A 19,566-nucleotide genomic window follows, 5' to 3' on the forward strand; every position below is an offset into this window, starting at 1 on the left:
CGGGTCGGCCCCTCGGCAGCCAGCCCGCCCGCCCGCCTGCTGCCGGGCCCCGCCCCAGCCCTGCGCCGCCGCCACCGCCTCCAGCAGCCGCCGCCATGAAGCTGACCGACAGCGTGCTGCGGAGTTTCCGCGTCGCCAAGGTGTTCCGCGAGAACTCGGACAAGATTAACTGCTTTGACTTTAGCCCCAACGGCGAGACGGTCATCTCGAGCAGCGACGACGACTCCATCGTGCTCTATGACTGCCAGGAGGGCAAGTGAGTGCGGCGGTGGCCCTGGGCCCGGGCCCGAGTCTGTCCGTCCCTCCCTCTCTCCCTCTCGTGGCCCAGCGCTCGCCCCCGGCCCCGCCGCCCTCTCCGGCCTGTTTTGCACTCGCTGCCGCCAGGGCCGCTTCATTCCGAAGATGTCCAGGAGACCTTTTTAAAAATAATAAGAATAGTGAGAGTGATACTACCATCGTTATTATTTTGCTTGCTTTCGGCCTCCTGGAAAAGCGCTTCCGTATCGCTTGCCAAACCCCACCTTGACCTTGACCTTTAAACGCCCGGTCCGCCCACCTGGGCCCCAGCAGGTAGCTTTTCCGCTCCTCCGACTCTGTCAGAGGTGCCGGTCGGCTCTGGCCCCCCGCGCGGAACCGCAGAGGCTGCGCTCCTGCCTCAGCAGCGTCACAGCTCGCTCTCTCTGCCCTCCTCGGTGACCTCGATTCAGCCCTGGCACTCAGCCCATCCCCTGCCCCTTAGCTTCCCGCCGCCTTCTGCCGGAAGGCCGCGTGGGTTGCAGTTCTTAGCTGTCAGGATTTATTTGTTGTGCCTCTTTGGGCCCCCTGTCTTTTTCTTTCGGTTCCAAATCATTCTTTTACTCCCTCAGACCCATTGCCCACATTTGTAGTTAACTTTTTAACAACATCAGAAACTTTAACTTTTTGCCAAAAAAACCTAACTTGTCTGTCCCATCCCGACCTGAATGGGAACCTACTAGGAAAACATAGCATCCCAAAACAATTTTATGTTTCCTCTTATATATATTTCTAATTTACACTTTATGGTCCAACGGGAATTACCAAAATTCAGGGTCTGATCCTGAAATTTCTGTGTTGCCACCGCACTGCATCTTTAAAGTCTTATAAGCACATTTTTGCCTTTTTCTCTGGGGACCTTGTCAGCTTCACCTCACCCTTTATAAACCTGCTTTGCTTTCTCGTTACTAAATTGTGAACTCCTTTGGAGCAGAAAGTGGCTTAGGCTAGATTCGATTTCCCTCAGCCACCTTCTCCAAGCAGGCTTGTGGCTATTTGGTATAATTCGGTGGCTAGTGGTTTTGTCAGATTTCATTTTGTTACCTAATTCCAGATCTTATTTTTTGAATCGTTGGGGTTTTCTCTGTCTTTTCCAACTGTTCTTTTTGCCTTTTGTTTTGTTTAAAACCGATGCCTTCTGTAAACTTTCTTTGGAACTTGTCTCTTCGTTTGTGAATTCGGTTATCTAAAGTAATGTTGTTTTGGTCTAAGCTGTATCTTCTTCCCAATTTTTTCCCACGGGGGCTATGGAAAAGTATTATGTAACTGGCTCTGGATCTGCCTGCAGTATGCAGACGAGTGGCCTAGAGTGGTGGTCCTAAGGGAAGAGAGCATTGTTAGCTGGACCAGTGCTGACTTGAGTCAACGTTATTCATTTAGTAGATGTATTTCTGTCCAGGTTTGGTCATTTGAATCAGCTTGGAAGAGAGAGTAACATATAGAGCTGGAGTCGGGATTAGGATTGTGGGTTCCTGGGACTAGAAGTAATTTGAAGCTGACTGGCTTGAAATGTTGAGTGCTTGTGCACAGATTGGAACCTCTACCTGGAACCTTGATGATGGAGATGTATGTTCTCATTCAAAGGAGATGAAGGTTGTGATAGCCTTCTTAGTAGTTTCTCTCTAAGTGTGGCGTAATTTCTACTTGTTGGGAGCAGTGACAGTTTACTTGGAAGTAAAATGTTAATTTTTTATGACATGCAGTTTATTCACTCATGTAGCTTTTTACATAATTACAAACTTACAGGAAAGTTAAACAGTATTTCAGAGATCCATATCGTCCAATAATCAGTTACATTTTACCTCTTTTGCATTACAGCTCTCTGTGTTAAGTATTTAGGTATGCATTTTTTAATGAACCATTAAAAGAATAAGTTGGAGGTATCAAGCCCCTGATCTCCAAACACTTCAACATGGATTTCCTCAGCACAAGGACATTCTTTTACACAACCAGCGCACAATTATCCAAATTAGCAAATTTAGTATTGATATAATAGTATAGGGCATTCTCTTTTAAATTTTCTCTTATCAATTAATTGTGACCTTATTTCATTGTGGTCTATGGCAAGGGAGTGGCTTGGTAGTTAGGAGACCTGGGTTCTAGTTTGGCTTTGTGACCAGGTATGTGACATTGGTTAGATCACTTCTCTGAGTATTAGATGACCTCTTTTGCCTTTAAGAGTCCATGATCCTAAGGGGTAATGTGAGGAAAAAATGTGCCACTAGTATAAGTCAAACCAACATTGGTAGAAGAGTAGTGTTTCCTTGGAAGTCATAGTATCTCTACTAGATGGTACTAAATGTTAGAATTTGGGAGTTTGAAGATGGTCAAAACAAGATTCTTTATACTTAATATTTTCCAGTTTTTTGTTCATTTTGTCCGTTGTTTTTGTTCATCCGTTGAGTGATTTTTCAATTTGAAAGACATAAAATATATTATCTGCTAGGTGATGAAAATTTTTCATAATATTTTTTATTCATGCCTGATCACCAGAATCGTAGTTTGTGGAAAGAAGCTTACCAAAATATTCATGGAAAAATGTCGTGCATGGGCTTTGTAAAGATCCTCTGAAATGGATGCAAAAATTAGGATCTTGTTTTCAAACTAGGAAGTGATATGAGGTAAAAGATTTCTGTTATTAAAAATGAATCTCAGGTTAGTGTTTGAGACAAATAGGCCATACATAAGTGGAACTAAAAACTTTCCTTATTCCATACCCTTTAACATTGGCTCTTCAGGATATGTCTTCAGTATTTTAGACTGAATTGTTGGGATAAGTAAGCTTCTTTTTCCACTTGTAGAAATAAAGTCAACTATTTTTTGAGAGCAAGAACACATGTATGTGCATACATGTGTTTGCTGTTTACCACACAGTAACCCCACAACAGAGCCCAGAGTAGGGGATTCAACAGGGTAGCCTTTGAGCTGATCTTTTTAAGCTTTCAGTTAAAGGTGAGAATGTGGAAAATTCAGTGCATTTGGAATGAGAAGCTTGTTTGGAAATGAGTTTTGGGTAGGGTAGTTTTGGAAACCCTTGACCTCACTGACATTAACAAAAATTGAAAGTGCAAATATTTGAGTTCTTAAAGCTGCTTGGGTAATCTGATTGTTTAGCATCTAGGCTTCATTGAGAGGGCGAATTTTTTTCTTTTTCAAAATTGGAACTCTTTGTAAACATTGGTATACAATTTATAAAATCCTCCTATACCCAAATGTAGAACATTGTGAGCTTTTGGTTAAAGATTTTACTGAGATCAGTTTCAGTTTGATCTTTGATTTTCAGAGTCCTATAGAGGAAGACATTGAAGGAAAAGGAACTTCATATGAATTTGTAACTCCTAGCTTAGAATTATGTGATTTTACATTAAAAAGAAAAGAACCAATGACCAGTTTTTTTTCTAGGGAGAATCAGCCTTGCCTTCTAAAAGCCTCAGTAAGTACTTTGGACTTGTAGAATAGGAAGGATAGATAGCTTCTGCAACTGCAGGTTATATTAGGAAAGACAAGCAGTTTTACATCTGGTTTCAGTTTTGATAAATCATTTGTTTCTTCTTGAGAAAAGATCTGGTTTCTAAGTGAATGGCTCAAGAAAAGTTTGGGCCTCACTAATTTAACGTATTCCCATATCCCTCTTTGTTATAAACTGTGACTTGTGTTTTGTGTGCCTTTCTTTCCAAAAAGATGTACTTTTTCTCAAAACTTACTTCTGAACATTGTAGTAAAGACTCAGTTGAGCCCTCAGATTTACTTCCACTTCCTAACCTCAGCATTTGTTGTTCAGAGGTGAAAGTCTGTTGCACTTGATTGATTCCATTTGTTTTCTCTCGTTTGGAAGAAATGTGTTTCTTTCCAGTGTTAGAGCTTCCAAAGAATTCTCATCCTTGCCACATCATTCAGATTCTTCTGTTTATATGAAGATCCTAGGTTTTGGTGATGGAGGATTTTGATGGTTTTCTTTCTCTGTCCATTTCCTCATCAGACCAAAGAGAACCCTGTACAGTAAGAAATATGGCGTGGACCTCATCAGATACACCCATGCAGCAAACACAGTCGTTTACAGCTCTAACAAAATAGACGGTAAGCAAGCCTTCTTTTTAGGAAGTAATGGTTATGATTTCTTTTGTTAAGTAGTTCTTGGAATCTTTGTGACGATTTCTGCTTTGCTTAGAGTTTCTGTAATTTAAACATATTTTCTTAAGATGTTAGCAATTGTTATGACTGAAGGGATGCTGGAAACAAGCCACCAATACTTTTGAAGGACTTGAAATGGAGTATGAAAGGTCTCTAGATTAGAATGGAGAGTGGGTATAGGAAGCAATGAATTATATTTATAGTTTGTACTTCTTTAAACTTGAAAGAATACTTTTTGAACAAATAAAAGGAAAGACTATTTGACATACAGCAAGTGGCAAATAACCACGAATGTTTGAGCTGTGGTAGTTTAGGGACCTTAGATGAGTTTTTGGTGTATGCTCTACCTTTCATGGTCTGTGTCATGAAGGACAGTGTATTGAGCTTAATTATGTTTAATTTTAGGGACCATTTTTAATCTGAATTTTGTCCCTTTTCCATTTTATTTTATTTATTTTTAAAGACTTTATTTGTAAGTAATCTCTATACCCAATGTGGGGCTCGAATTCACAGCCCTGAAATCAAAAGAGTCACATGCCCTTTAGACTGAGCCAGCTAGAGGGCCCTTCCCCTTTTAACTTTTAAATAAAGTTAATGGCTTTAAAGAGTAAAGAGTTATTTTTATAAATTAAATTTGTGAATTTCTTTATCTAATAAATGATCTTGATCTTGTTTTTACCTGCATTTATTTCCCCTGGGATAAGTCATAAGTCATTCTCAGTTGACAGTTCATCTTGGTAGTTGAGGACTTTCACCTTAGGACTCTTTTTTTTTTTTTTTTTTTTTTTTCCATTTATCTCACTGATTTATTGATTGTCTCGCTTTTTATAGTAAGTTTTTTTTTTCTTTTTTTAAAATTTTAATGTTTATTTTTGAGAGAGAGACAGAACATGAGCAGGGGAGGGGCAGAGAGAGAGAGAGGGAGGGAGACACAGAATCCAAAGCAAGCTTCAGGCTCTGAGCTGTCGGCACAGAACTCGATGCGGGGCCCCAGCCCACAGACTGTGAGATCATGACCTGCGAGATCATGACCTGAGGTGAAGTCGGCCACTTAACCGACTGAGCCACCCAGGCGCCCCTGCAGTTAAGATTTTTCTAATGTCATCCACAAAGATCACTTAGACTGCTGTTTTGGCTATGCTTATCTCAGAGCAGATGGGCGGAAGTCCTTTTTTTTTTTTTTAAATGAGACTTTTCTGCCTGTACTGATTTTTAGTAAGTATATCATTTCTACTTTTCATGCCTCTATTTCAGAAGTGGTTTTCTAAGTAAGCAGTGCAATTGATGCTTTTGGACAAGAATATAAAACATTAGGATCCTGAGGAAACATATCTATGTGATCACCTGAATGACTGGTATACTTCTTCTGTTGGGGTGATTAAATGTGAGGATTCTCCAAATATGGTGCAAAATGAGGCAAATGTGTGGCACTTGCAGCTTTGCTGCCAGGCCTCTGCTGGGAGGATGTTGCCTTTCCTGTCTCGAGTGCATCCTGAAGAGTTCCTCCAGCGCTCCGTTTCCTTTTGCCTGATTCCAGGCTGAGGTAGTAGTTTGTACAGTTTGAGGGTCTATGATACCACCCGGTACAGGAGATAACTGTACAGGCCACTGCCTTGCCAGGAACAGTGCACCAGCTACTGAGTGGGGCGGAGAGGATGGCGACTCCCTGCTCATCTCTGGGAAACCAGGTAATGGGGAGGAAAGTCTTTTTCTGCTTAGGGCAGGTGAGTAGTTACTAGCAATAGAACATTCAGGAAGACTTCATAGTTGTCATTCTAGAACTTTGAAGATTTTCAAGGAAAACTATATAGAGTTCAGTTTTGGAACATACAAAGAGTGTGGTTTTCACTCTCCCGAGTTAGACTCCCTGTTACTAGAAAGTACCCCTGTGAACAACTGGAATGACTTGGTGCTTTCAGCCTCTTTGTTTCTGTGTTCTGTTTGCCTCTAGAATGTTCTTTCTATGCTTTCCTATCTATATTGGCACCATTTCCTATTGCCTTTTTCGCAACAGTTGCTTCCTACTCCTAGTCTTTTGCAAGGCATAGTACTTTCTAGTTCTGTTCTTTATGGCACTTCATTCCCTTTCCACCGCCATCTTTTTGTTTACTCTTTCAGGTAGAATCACTTGGTTTTTAAGAGTGTTTGTCTTTTTCTCCCCAAGCACAAATCTCTATGATTATTCTTTTTCTTGACAGAATCTCGCTGCTGTGACTTACTGATGTATTTATGAGTTTAATTTTTAAATGTTTTAAGATCTTTTTAACCCAATTTCCTGATTTGTTCTTTTGGACACTTTATTATTATTATTATTATTATTATTATTATTATTATCAACTGACTTCTCTCTGATGCACAAAGTACCAGTGGATAGCTGGTTAACTTAAAAAGTAGTAGGACGTTACTTCTGTTTCCATTTGTTTAGTTTTGATGTAGATTATATACCCAATTAACATTTAGGTCCCTAACACGCTGTTGGAGAACCCTGGACAAAAATATTATGCCAGAGTTCAGCCTGATCCTCAGTTTAGCATGGCTACTTAATTCTTTGAGCCTGTTTCCTTAGCAGCTAAATGTTTTCCTTTAAGGCTTGCCATTCTGTGAGCACTGAACCTATTGTGCTTTGTGGGGGTGGTGCAGGCAGGGTATATTTGCAGGACGGGTTGCATTGTAACTATGCAGAAGCCAAAGATTGGTGGTAACAATGATTTTTAAAAATTGCTGTATATGCTGTCAACTTAAGAACGAACTCTGCTTTTGAATTATGTGAAATCTGTAGTGCCCATTCTTCAGCTGTGGAGAGGAATTACTCAGCCTTACTTATTCACACCTTGCTTGAGTTATGGAAAACAATAAATTTTTTGGCCTTGTTTTCAAGATGAAAATGTACAGTAACTCCTTTAAAAATAATAGGGTATCATCATGCCTTATTTGTCTTCTTACAGATACTATTCGTTACCTGTCCTTGCATGACAACAAATACATCAGATACTTTCCTGGACATAGCAAAAGGTAAGACCCAGATGTTACAGAAGTAGTTCTTTTACCCCTTAGGTTACCCAGAGACTAGGAGAGTAGAGAGATTTTATTAGTGAACTAAAGCTAGTTCCTTACTGCTATTTGGCATTCCTCTTAGTCTTCTCTTGTTAACTCTCCCTAAAACAGTCAATACTTGATTTACTGAGGTTGTGGAGGCAGGGGTAGGACTTCATAGATAAACTGAAATCTCAGTTAAAACATAATTGGGGAAAAAGTGTATTAAAGACACTCAGTGGAAACCTATGTAGTACAAATTACATTTATCATTGAGGAACCCCAAATATTAGTTGTCCCTTAATGAAAGGACCATTTATATGTGAGGCCTCTTCCAGTACTGGTGGCCCCATTACAGCAGGCCCCTAGTCTTCATAAACATGTTCCATGTGGAGATCTTAATGAGGATGAAAAAAATAATAATAAATAAAATTGTCCTTTGTGACTTTTGAAAGTCCAGAAGCTTGTTTCCTTATTCTGTTTTGTAATGCATTTTGTTTCCCTCTGTCTTGTACCCCAGTTCCCCCAGTGTTTTTCCTTCAAATATTCAAGTTTGGGTTGAGTGTTAAACACATTTTCCTTTGGATGATTTTTTAATCACTGAGGGTATTTCCTCCTGCTTATGTTTACAAACATACATTAACACAGTACAACTTGGAGTGGTACAGAACCTTAACAGGAGATGGACCAAGAGCACCCTGTTTTAGGCTGCACTTTTGATTGGGCAGAGCATATCTATGTTGCTGAAGGTGAGAGCTGACAGCTATTGGTTACTGGTCCCAAAAAAACAAATGATGGCTTGTGATAAGTAGATGTTTTTGCTTGTTTGTAGTCAAATTAATGTTCACAAATGATTTGAGTTGATTGTAGTTGTTTGAAATTCTTTCCAATCTTCCTGATTATCCAGCTTTTTGATGTCCTGATTCTCAGGAGATAACTTTTTGCCCTTTTTTTTTTTTTTTTTTTTTTTTTTTTTTTTTTTTTTTTTTTTTTTTAAGAAAATCAAGGCCATCCAAAATGAGTTCTTTTCAACTTCCTTGGAACCCTTTCCTTGAAAAGAAGCATCCTTTCTTTTTTTTTTTTTTTTTAACATTTATTTATTTTTTTTGGACAGAGAGAGACAGAGCATGAACGGGGGAGGGGCAGAGAGAGAGGGAGACACAGAATCGGAAACAGGCTCCAGGCTCTGAGCCATCAGCCCAGAGCCCGACGTGGGGCTCGAACTCACTGACCGCGAGATCGTGACCTGGCTGAAGTCGGACGCTTAACCGACTGCGCCACCCAGGCGCCCCCCTTTTTTTTTTTTTTTAACGTAAGAAGCATCCTTTCTTCCTTGACAAAACCAACCTCCTTCTTTCTACTTGTTTCCATCTTCTTAACTAGACTTTTCCTTGCTGCCTACAAACTTACTTGGTCTTCCTTATCTTAAATCTATTTCTTGAACTCATCTCCCACTCCTTTTAACTGTCAAACATGAAAGAATAATCTGCATACTCCCATCTCCACCTCCTCACTCATTCACTGTTTAAATCATTTGGTCTAGTCCCGGGCTCATTTATGGGGCTTTTTCCATGCTGTTTTACTCCTCTTTCCCTGCTGTCTCCAGTTAAAATCTGTCTTCGGGGGTGGGGGGTGGGGGTTGGTTTTAGGGTTTTTGGGTTTTTGGCTTTTTTTGGTGTTCAACTTCTCAGTGACTTTTTTGTTCCCCTTTGGCAGCCTACTTTCCCATTTTGGTTTCACTCTTGCAATTCTTGGCCTTTCTTTCTCCTTTTGACTCTAAAATAAGTAAGATTTCACCCTAGCTTTTCTCCTGTCTTGATATTTTCTCACATCTTCATCACTAATTTCATTTACCTCTACTCAGATGGCTTCCCAAATCAATATTTTTAGCTCATGTCTACCCTGATTTCCAGACTCCATTTCCACCTCCAGGTTTTATATACATCTACGTGGATATCTCTTTCATGCTCCCACCTGACAGGTCCAGCATACCGTCCCTCGTTACATGCTGTGGGCCATATCCTCTCTGTCGGCCTCATGTTTCTTTATCACTGTCCCTTCTAATTATCCTAACTCAAAGCCTCTGTTCCCTGTTCGCTTTCTTTCCCTTACTTTCACATCTAGTAAGTTGTTAATCCTATTGATTCTACCTAGGTTTAACCTAGTGTGTCACTCTCCTTTTCTTCGGTCCTGGCTCATGCACTGTAAAGTGAATTACAGTCAAATCCTAATTAATCTCCCTATCCCTCATCATCCTTCTTTAGCATCCTGTATTATAGTTCCGACCACTTCATAGTCTATCTATATCTCTGTGGAGAACTTTAATAGTTCTCCATATCTGTCTGCCCCTTCCCCTTGGAGTGAGGCTTTCCTCCCTCTGGTTGTGACTCATTTTCCCAACATTATCTTCCACCACTCAAGTTGAGGTGAATTCTGGGCTGCTTCCTAGACATGGGCCTCATGCCTTCCTGTCTGGCACTTTTTTTGTAAAGACATCTCTCATTGAAATCCTGTCCACCACATGTGGTGCTTCTTCCAGAAAGCCTTCTCTGACCCTCTCTTGGAGTTCCCTGGACTGGACAGTTAAGCTTTCTTAGAGTTGGGCTATTTTCGTGTTGTTGTTTGTTTCTGTTTTTGTTTTTAAGTTTATTTATTTTGAGAGAGAGAGAATAAGCAGGGCAGGAACAGAGAGGGAGGGGGACAGAGGATCCAAAGCAGGCTGTGTGCTGACCGCAGAGGGACCGATACGGGGCTAGACCCATGAGATCATGACCTGAGCCAAAGTTAGACCGACTGAGCCATTCAGGTGCTTCTAGAGTTGAGGTTTTACTTCTCGTTGTATTCTCTTCACTTCTCAGCATAGAGCCCAAGATAGACTTTCTCTGAGCTTTTGACCTGAATACAGTGACCTAAAATTACATGTACGTATGCATTCTGCTCACTGTTTTATTACCGCCTCAGCATTCCCAGGAAATTTTGGCTTACGGTATCTTTAAATGTTTAAGTTGAGGAACTAGTATGGATGTTAATTGAGTTATATTGGAAGAAATTTTTCTTTAGGTAAAAATTTAAAGAAAAAAAAGTACATTTTCTCATTTTCTATTCATGGCATAAATTTGAATGCTTTCCAGTGGAACTAAAACCTTCTGAACCCCTTTCAGTGTCATCCAAAACTTGAACCTACTCTATTTCTATATAAAAGATCCATTCACAAATGAGCTGTGCAATTTGGTCATCTTTTTGACTTCAAACTTTTATCAAATGAAACAGCACAACACCAACATTTCCTTTATAATCTTCATCTGTGACACCAGCTTCTATATCTATGAAGTGTTTTACGGCCAAGCCAGAATTCAGAACTACTCTTCCATAGTCCAGAAGGAAGAGTTATCCAAGTGTCTATTTCCACAAGGGCCTTCTCTATAGGTGGTAATATAGACTCATAGGCATTATATATACAGGTCATAGCTTGTGGCCCTCAATGAAACTTCACTTGGGGCTTTGGTAGAGCCACATGCTGTCCTTCATTGCAGGCCAGGCCCAAATGCTTGGGAGGTGGCTGGTGTCTTCATAGCAGAGTGGCAGAGTGAGAATATGAGCAAAGGGGACAAGAGAGCTCGGGAGCCCTTGGAAGAAATGTTTTCTAGTGAGTGACTCTTAGTGGTATAACCATAAAAGGGGACTCATATCAGAAATAACAGTTGCTATTAGCACAGGCCTGTGGCTTGGCTTAGTAAGTAGTGCCCAAACCAACAGCCTCACCATCACCTGGGTGCAGGTTCTCAGACCTACTGGATTAGAAGTTCTGAGAGTGGATCTCAGTAGTCTGTGTTTTTAATCCACCCTCAGATAATGCTGATTGTACTCAGGTTTAAGACTGTTAGTATAGTCCACAAAATTCTAGTTAAGTAATTAAGGATTTTTTGGTAGGTTTTGTTTTTTAATTAAGATATAGTTTAGTACCATAAATTCACCCTCTTAAAGTATACAGTTCAGGTTTTTAGTATATTCACAGAATTGGGCAACCATCACCACTAATCCAGAACACTTTCATCACTCCCAAATAGAAACCCTGTATTCATTAGCAGTCACCCCCCATGCCTCCTCCTATAAGTTCCCAGCAACCACTAATCTTCTTTCTATATCTATAGCTTTGTTTATTCTGGACATTTTTTATAAATGAATGAGACAGTTTGTGCCCTTTCATGTCCACTTCTTTCACTTACCATGTTTCCAAGGTTCATAACATGTTGTAACATGAATCAGTACTTCATTTCTTTGTATTATCAAATGTTTCATTGTATAGAGACACCACATTTTGCTTATCCATTCATTAGTTGATGGGCATTTGGGTTTCCACTTTTTTGCTATTATGAATAATGCTGTTGTGAGCATGTGTGTACCTTTTTGTATGGACATAGGTTTCCATTTTTCTTGGGTATATACCTAAAAGTGGAATTTCTGGGTCATAGTAACTACCTTTCACTTTTTGAGGAACTATAAATCTTGCAAAGCACCTGCGCCATTTTACATTCCAACCAGCAATGCATGAGGCTTCTAATTATTCTAATAGGTGTGTAGTGGTGTCTCCTTGTGGTTTGCTTTGCATTGGAGGCTTAACATTTTTATGCTGTAGCTCGAAGTTTGTTTTTTCATTATATTAGTTGCTTTTGGTTATTCCAGATTGTTTATATGTGTATGTTTCTTAAAACGGCAGTGTTGGGAGAACAGGTATATATAATGTAGCTAGGCAGGTAGAGTGGTTTAGAGTTCACATCCAATTTTTGCAAATATTATGCTTCAACTCCTATTTATCTTGATGCATTGCAGGGTGGTGGCCTTGTCCATGTCACCTGTGGATGACACTTTCATTTCTGGGTCTCTTGATAAGACCATTCGACTCTGGGATCTCCGGTCTCCTAACTGCCAGGTAATGGTACCTCACAGTTAGAGTTTTCTATGGTAGGCACTATCATCAGCTCTTCCTCTCAAGGAAAGGAGAAAGTACTCGTTCCATTCTGAGATCCCAAAGTCTTTCTAAACTTTGGAGAAAATCTGTTTTCCTGGTAGGTGGCTGGTAATTAAGCTAATACCCTAATCCAGTGCATATTGCATTATGCTCTGTGGATTTTTGCTTTCAAAACCATTTTCCTGAAACCTGTGAGCTATAGCTTTTATGCTCAAAGAATTTGTTTTTATTTGGATTCAGTGTCTATAGAGTTGTACAGTTAGGGTTGATGAAACCAGTTGTATGGAGACCTGTTTGTAAAAAGCCTTATTTTAGTTAGGTTTGTTTGCTTTTTCCATTCTCTGGGTAGGTATCTGTTTGTGTCCTTTCTTAGTTTTCATTGGAAAAAGTAAATTACATGGTGGTAAGATCCTGGGTTCATTAACCTTTTTTCTTATTTTTTCATAGGGCCTCATGCATCTACAAGGCAAGCCGGTTTGTTCCTTTGATCCAGAAGGGTTAATTTTTGCTGCAGGTGTCAATTCTGAAATGGTCAAACTTTATGACCTTCGCTCTTTTGATAAGGTAAATCTTTGAATCTTTGAGCTATCTTCATATCATGGAGGTTTTGAAGGGTAAGATGAGAGCCTTTTCCATGATAAAGGAGGTATGTGGTAGACACTGGCGAATGTCAGAGCAATAGTTCTTCCTTGCTTTTCCTAGCCAAAAAGGAATCTAAAGGGACAGAATGAGAGTTGGCTCTGGCAGAAGGAATATTGATGGGCCTTGGGCTGGGGCTGCTGTTTTTATCATTTCAGGGGCCATTTGCGACTTTTAAGATGCAGTACGATCGGACTTGTGAGTGGACAGGACTTAAGTTCAGCAATGATGGTAAACTCATCCTCATCTCCACCAATGGCAGCTTTATCCGTCTCATCGATGCATTCAAGGGAGTGGTGATGCACACCTTTGGGGTGAGCTGACAACCTTTGAGCATGGCTGTTTCCATGCTCCTCCCTCCTGGGCTGAGAATTGTGGTAGCTGGTTGATGGAGACCAGTGGTTATCCTTGACTCACTGATGGAAGCATGGACATGCATTTTCATTCTGAACATGAACTAACTTCTCTTGGATTCTGAGACATTCACTTCTCTCACATAGTGTCCCAAGTTTGGAATTTAGATACAAAGTAATTCCTTGCCATAATAATTTTCTAGTTGCATTGAATATGGAGTTGGGGATGGGGGTGAACTGTAAAGGGTGGCAGCCGAGTTTGGAACCTTGGTGGCACTTTGCATGAAGAGGAGAGGGTTTCATGGAAAGGAAGGTGATGTGTGTGCTGGGTAAGTGTTTATAGGCAATTATTTTATATTAATAGGGCTGTGATAAGAGAACTGTTCTGCTTTTTTTTTAGGGTTATGCCAACAGCAAAGCTGTCACTCTGGAGGCCTCATTTACTCCAGACTCCCAGTTTATTATGATTGGTAAGCTTTCTTTATCCCCCTTGGGGGGTTATTTCTCTGTACTGTGTATTTTTTTGTTTGTATTTTTATTAGTTTTAACTAATTAAAATACTATCTATTATCCTCTTGATGGGTGTTCTCACCTATCTCACCACAATGTGTAGTCTTATGCCAAAGGTGCAGTGTCTTTATCCTGATTTTGACTTCTTTACTGGGACCTGGCATTAATGTTGGTTGGACCAGCATAAGAGTTAAACTCCACAAGCACAATCTTACTAATAATACTAGCTTTCTGATTTAACCCTGCATTCGGTTTTCAGTGGTTTGGTGTTGGTGGGATGTGATGGTATTTAGCCCCCTCCTTTTTTAAAAAATTTTTTCCTTTAATGTTTATTTTTGAGAGGCAGAGCACAAGCAGGGAAGGGGCAGAGAGAGAGGGAGACACAGAATCTGAAGCAGGCTCCAGGCTCTGAGCTGTCAGCACAGAGCCTGATGTGGGGCTCAAATCCACGAACTGTGAGATCATGACCTGAGCCAAAGTCAGACACTTAATCAACTGAGCCACCCAGGTGCCCCGTAGCCCCCTTTTTAAATGAGAAAACTAAAGTTACAGGGGAAATCACTTGGATGGGAACAAATAACTAGGGTTAAGGCCAGTTTCCAAAGTGTCCTTTCTTCACTGCCCCTTCTCCCTCAATTTCAGATGAGGGCCAGGTCCTGAAGCTTGACTTTTCTCCAGATGTCAGTCTGTCTTTCCCACTTTTCTTTGCATTGTGCCTTGAGCTGTTGTATTTTCCTTTATCATTCTCTTTAGGTTCAGAGGATGGCAAGATCCATGTCTGGAATGGAGAGAGTGGTATAAAAGTAGCTGTGTTGGATGGCAAACACACAGGCCCTATTACCTGTTTGCAGTTCAACCCCAAGTTCATGACCTTTGCCAGCGCATGTTCCAACATGGTATGTGAACACAGGAGATGTCTTCCATATAAGGGCCCTTTCCATTTGGGGTGGTGGGTGCTTCAGTGAACTGTGTCCTAAATAGGTTCCTGATAAGCATCCAAGTTCATGTTTCTCAGCTGATGGCTTCCCTGGTTCACCTCCTATTATCTGATCTCTGGTTGGACTTGGCTTTCACTTTCACCCTTATTTCTATGATCTGGGATCACCTGTAAGCTGCTGGGAGACCTCAGGCCCATTTTTGCTGTAGCCCCTGGTTTTATGACCAAACTACTTGGGACTATGCCTAACAATTTTTTGGCTTCTTAAAATACTTCGAACCAGCCTATTGTGGCTGCAACCTCTCTGTTTGCCATTTCTTTCAGTTTATGCTGAATTCCTGAGAAATTTTTACAGTTGATCATAACTCACTACTTAGCGTTTCCTCCAAGTTCCTTATGTTTCTAGGCAATGCTAGCAGAACAAAGCGTCCGTGTGTCTCAGCCTCAAGTTTCTTTTTAGCATCTCTTAAGTATACCTGGGTATTTGAGGATGAGGGATTTCACTACTAGCCTACCCAGAACACATTGCCCCCTCACTCTTTTTTTGTTTTTGACACTGAGGAAACGATGTCAGAAAGAAATGCAGCAAAACCACCTCAGTCCCTGTCACTTTTTTACAGCTTGAGAAGGAGAGGGCATGTTGGAGGTCACCTGGCAGATTGGCAGTAAGGCCAGATACCCACCTCCCCAGACAGCTCTTTTGTTTTTCCTTACCACTGGACTACGAAGGTAGACAGTGTTGGAGACAAAACCAGCTTACTTTTGCACAGAGGGGGAATGTTTTTCCACAGATTGTCAGAATCGGTTGGTCATGAGGGAAGGCCACCAGCCAAAATTCCTCCACTGTTGGGGTTGGGCACCTTGATGCTGGGGGCACGGTGGTGGTAAGAACCCTGAGTGAGGAGAGAGGCTTGGCTTTTAAAAGTTGATTTATGTTTCTCCTTCCAGGCCTTCTGGTTGCCCACCATCGATGACTGACCTTGGTGCTGCTCGGCTGTTTCTGTACAGTGAGGGTGGCCAACAGGAAAAAACTCAGAGGGGACTGAGATAATGGATCAGATCGTTTGACTGGGCTGGAGAGCATCCTTCCACATGGCCTTCCCATGGATGTGCTGTACATCTGCTCAGAAGAAAAAAATTACTTTGCCGAGCTTCTTCAAAAAAGACTGTTGGTGTGGCAGATTCTGTCAGGACTTAGATTTTCCCGCTGTCACTGCACTGAGCTCCTCCAGAGGAGTGACCAGATTCATGATTAGGGTATACTGGGGCCCTCGAGACGCCTTCAATTTTGAATGTATTTGCTGCTGAGGAGCCGGTGAAGTTAATTCTGCACATCCCTTCTCCCACCCCCATAAATGCATGGGAAGCCACAGTTCTGGTTTTGAGATGCTAGGGAAGCTCAGCACCCCTTGCCCGCACCCTGCATGTCTTGTTACTGGGTCTCCCTGTGTCATTGTGGCAATATTCCACACCCATCATGTTACTTAGGTGCCAAACATTTACAGAAATAAGTCTTCATATATCTGGGGGTCAGAAAGGGACAGATAAACAGAAAAGGACCTTGCTTGCCAGGAAGCCTAGCGAGTTAGTCACATGAGGGTGGGTGATCTGGGCACGCCTCAAGGCTCTGAGTGTTGGATGGGAGATGGCCCAGGAGCCTGAAGGGAAGGGAAGTGGGGGTTGCAGGTGAGTTCCATGGCTGGGAGGTTTAGCAGTAGCCTGGTGTGATCCCCCGTCATGAAGACAGACCTGCGGTCTTTCTGGGTGCCTACCAAGCTTGGTTTTGTACAAAAGCAAGGTGGGAGTCTATTTTTGTACATGAGATACATCACGCTTTCCTGTGGGCCAGTATTGTGGAGTGAGTCTGAGTTGTTTACACTGATGCCTTCCCTGCCCACCACAAATTGTGTACAGAGTCTCCAGATGATACCACCCCTTCCCCAGCTCCCAAGCAAGAGCTGGCTGTAGGCCTGTGTTATATGTTATATTTAGCCTTTTTATATATGACATGGGGTTTCTGTTGTTTGTATTTTAGCACAGTGTGTACACCTTCATTTAAATATATCCGTGTGTGCATACATATATATGTATATGTATGTATGCATATATATATATGTATATAAAATATCTGTCATTTCTCAGAGTTCAGCAGAAAGAGGTCGAGTCCTGCAGCCCGAGAGAAGACTGCATCCTTGCTAATAGTGTTTGCCACAAGTGTTAGTGAGTCTTCCCTATTACCCTTTTTTCCTTTGGGAGACAGAATGAAGCAAAGCTTCAAGTGTTTGCTGTTCCCACGGCAGCTAACTGAGGGTCTTGGGATAACTTCCCTTGTATTCCTCAAGCCGCACTTTGGGGCCCTCTCTGCAGTATTAGCCCCCTTTTTGCTCGGTGATGCTCTGTCTGCGCTTGTACGTGTGTGACAGTCACTTTTGCATGCCCTTTGTGCCTGGCTTCCGGCATCTGGGGACAAGATGCTGGAACCAGAGCATTTTCAGTTTGTCTGAAGCTTCTTTTCCAATTACAGGTCATTCCTGTTTACCTGGTATGTCTGCTTTCTTCTTTTCCTTGCCTTCTCTTGGAAGAGGGAGAGGTCTTGATCAGGGTTGAAATGAGCTACAGCTGGCTCATGGCCTTTCCTTCCCCTGCATGGCCTTCTTAGAGCAGTACCAGTGGCATGTTATTTCACGAAGTTCTCAAACATTTAAGTAGGTCATAGGTTCTCTGCAGATACAGAAACGGGCTCCACAAGGTTATGACTTTCCCAAGAGTACATAGTTGCTAAGGGGGAAGCAAGCCATTAACTGCCTTTGTTCAGCAGCAGAAATAGGCTGTAAATTGCCAGCAATTACTGTTTTGTTTTGTTAGCAATTACTTTTGACTTGTTTCTCAAAGGGCAAAGGGCATACATCTTTCCAAAATGTCGACTGGAATCTGCAGCTTTTCTGCAGTGCCACCCACTGTATATAGCTCTGCCTTATCAGAATGGAGAGACTTCTAGAAACCAGATGATCTATTACTGCCCAATCCTGGCTCTCCAAAGTAGAAAATTCATGGTAGGAGTAACTGTTCAGAGTGCTTGAGACTGGGTTTATAAGAAGGGCTGCCTAATAAACATACCTGCAGCCAGAGCAGCCACTTGCCTGTCAGCAAGGAAGATGATTCCTCTCGAGAGTTCTTGTGTGTCCAAAGCTGAGGTACCACGTTCTTTGGAACAGGCCCGTCACTGCCCCTCTTTCTAGGGACCTGTGGCTACAGAGCTGGCTCCTAAGTTGGGAAGGAAAGGGGAAAGCTACAGCTGGAAGTGATTGGACGTGATGTGGTAAGAATAAGGCAGGATAAAGGGAGCAGAGGGGCTGGGGCTGCAGGGGTGGAGCCAGTGGTGTTCTAAGCTCTCTAGGATGGGAGGGGCGCACCACACTTGAAGAGTCCAGGCCAAAGCCACCGATTTATGTGGGACACTGCACTGCTCAACCACCAGCCAGTGGGGGATTTTTTAATTTTTATTTTATTTTTTTAGATAAAACTTCCCTGTTGCAATCATAATTAATGCTTATTGAGGAAATTTGGGGAATTTTAAAGTGAATCAGTTTGCCACCCAAATGCTACCACTGTTAATCTTTTGGTGTTAAATGTTCCTCTAGAAATTTCTGTGCATAGATTTTTGGTGTGTTTACATAGTTGTTATTCTACTGTATATACAATTTTATGTCCCTTTTGTACTTAACATATAAACATTTTTTCCATGTTACCAGTCTTAAACAGAGTTTTATGGTTGTAGCTTTTCTGTTGAGTTTCCATAGCACTGTTTGCCTGGTTCCTAGAGTTGGAGGGAGGGATGGGTTGTCTCCTGTTAGTCCTCGTGATTCCCTTTGGGACTCTGGTAATGCTGTGTGGATGGATTGTTGGGCTCCCTGGGACTGCCTCTGCCTGCCCCTGGTGACCAAGGCCTGTCAGCTGTTGGGAAGAATCCCTAGACCCAGACAGACCTCAACGCATAGCAGCCTGGGTCTCCTCAACCGCAGGCTCTAATAAGCAGCCACAGGGCCAGAAATGAGGGACTGGGAAGGGCCAACCGGTCTTGGTCTGCAGACTCTGGCACGAACCTCAGGCTGCCTTTCATCCCTCATTGTTACCTCGACACTTGATCAGATTGGCAGCCTGTAGCTAGAATAAGGTTTGTCTTGCTAGGTCCTGGCTTCTGTGGGGCAAGGGTAATGGAGCCTCTTCTTTTGAGGCTCTTGCACCAGTTCTAGCAGAAGGCCTGGCCAGTAGCTTGATAACCCACTGCTTGGCTGGTGAGTTGGCAACTCCTAGAGCCTGTGCACCAGCTCGGTATCCTCAGAGCTGCGGGACCTGCCGCCTGCCACTTTGCCCAAGGTCGTCAGCCAAGGATCATGAAGAGCAGCAGAGGGAACATCCCAGCTTGTGAGTGATAGGCTCACAATGTCAAGGAGGAAGCGTCCCAACCCCCCCCCCCCTTCCCCCCTTGCCCAGCCTGGTGGGAGGGCTGCTGCAGCATTTGGCTCTGCTGAGACGCACATGGCTGACCGGGCAGTCACTCCTGTCATTTGTGCGTGCTTGCAGGTGAGAGACGCACCGCGCCCACTCCGGGGGCCTCAGCCTTGTGTGAGGAGTGAGAGCAGGCAGTGGGCTGGATTGGAAGCAAAGCCAGCAGGCTGCAGGGGCGAGCTGCCTCAACA

At 42.3% G+C, this 19,566-nt stretch overlaps 1 protein-coding gene across 1 annotated transcript; it reads left to right on the top strand.

Annotated features, from left to right (window-relative positions):
• The first annotated feature begins 15 nt into the window (after positions 1–15).
• Positions 16–18,625, top strand: WDR82 (WD repeat domain 82). Its single transcript, XM_040454910.1, has 9 exons — positions 16–256; positions 4,274–4,371; positions 7,371–7,437; positions 12,289–12,388; positions 12,875–12,991; positions 13,225–13,380; positions 13,820–13,889; positions 14,683–14,825; positions 15,815–18,625. The coding sequence occupies exons 1-9, from the start codon at positions 96–98 to the stop codon at positions 15,842–15,844; spliced, it is 942 nt and encodes a 313-aa protein (XP_040310844.1). The 5' UTR covers positions 16–95; the 3' UTR covers positions 15,845–18,625.
• The last annotated feature ends 941 nt before the right edge of the window (positions 18,626–19,566 follow it).

Source organism: Herpailurus yagouaroundi, unplaced genomic scaffold (genome assembly GCF_014898765.1).
Source record: "Herpailurus yagouaroundi ecotype Mexico unplaced genomic scaffold, PumYag 213, whole genome shotgun sequence".
Classification (NCBI taxonomy): Eukaryota; Metazoa; Chordata; class Mammalia; order Carnivora; family Felidae; genus Herpailurus; species Herpailurus yagouaroundi.

Excerpts from the sequence above, each read along its gene's own strand:
- WDR82 (XM_040454910.1), top strand. The coding sequence starts at position 96 with ATGAAGCTGACCGACAGCGTGCTGCGGAGTTTCCGCGTCGCCAAGGTG. Across the intron at positions 257-4,273 it reads TATGACTGCCAGGAGGGCAA|ACCAAAGAGAACCCTGTACA; the intron begins GTGAGTGCGGCG and ends TTTCCTCATCAG. Across the intron at positions 14,826-15,814 it reads CCAGCGCATGTTCCAACATG|GCCTTCTGGTTGCCCACCAT; the intron begins GTATGTGAACAC and ends TTCTCCTTCCAG.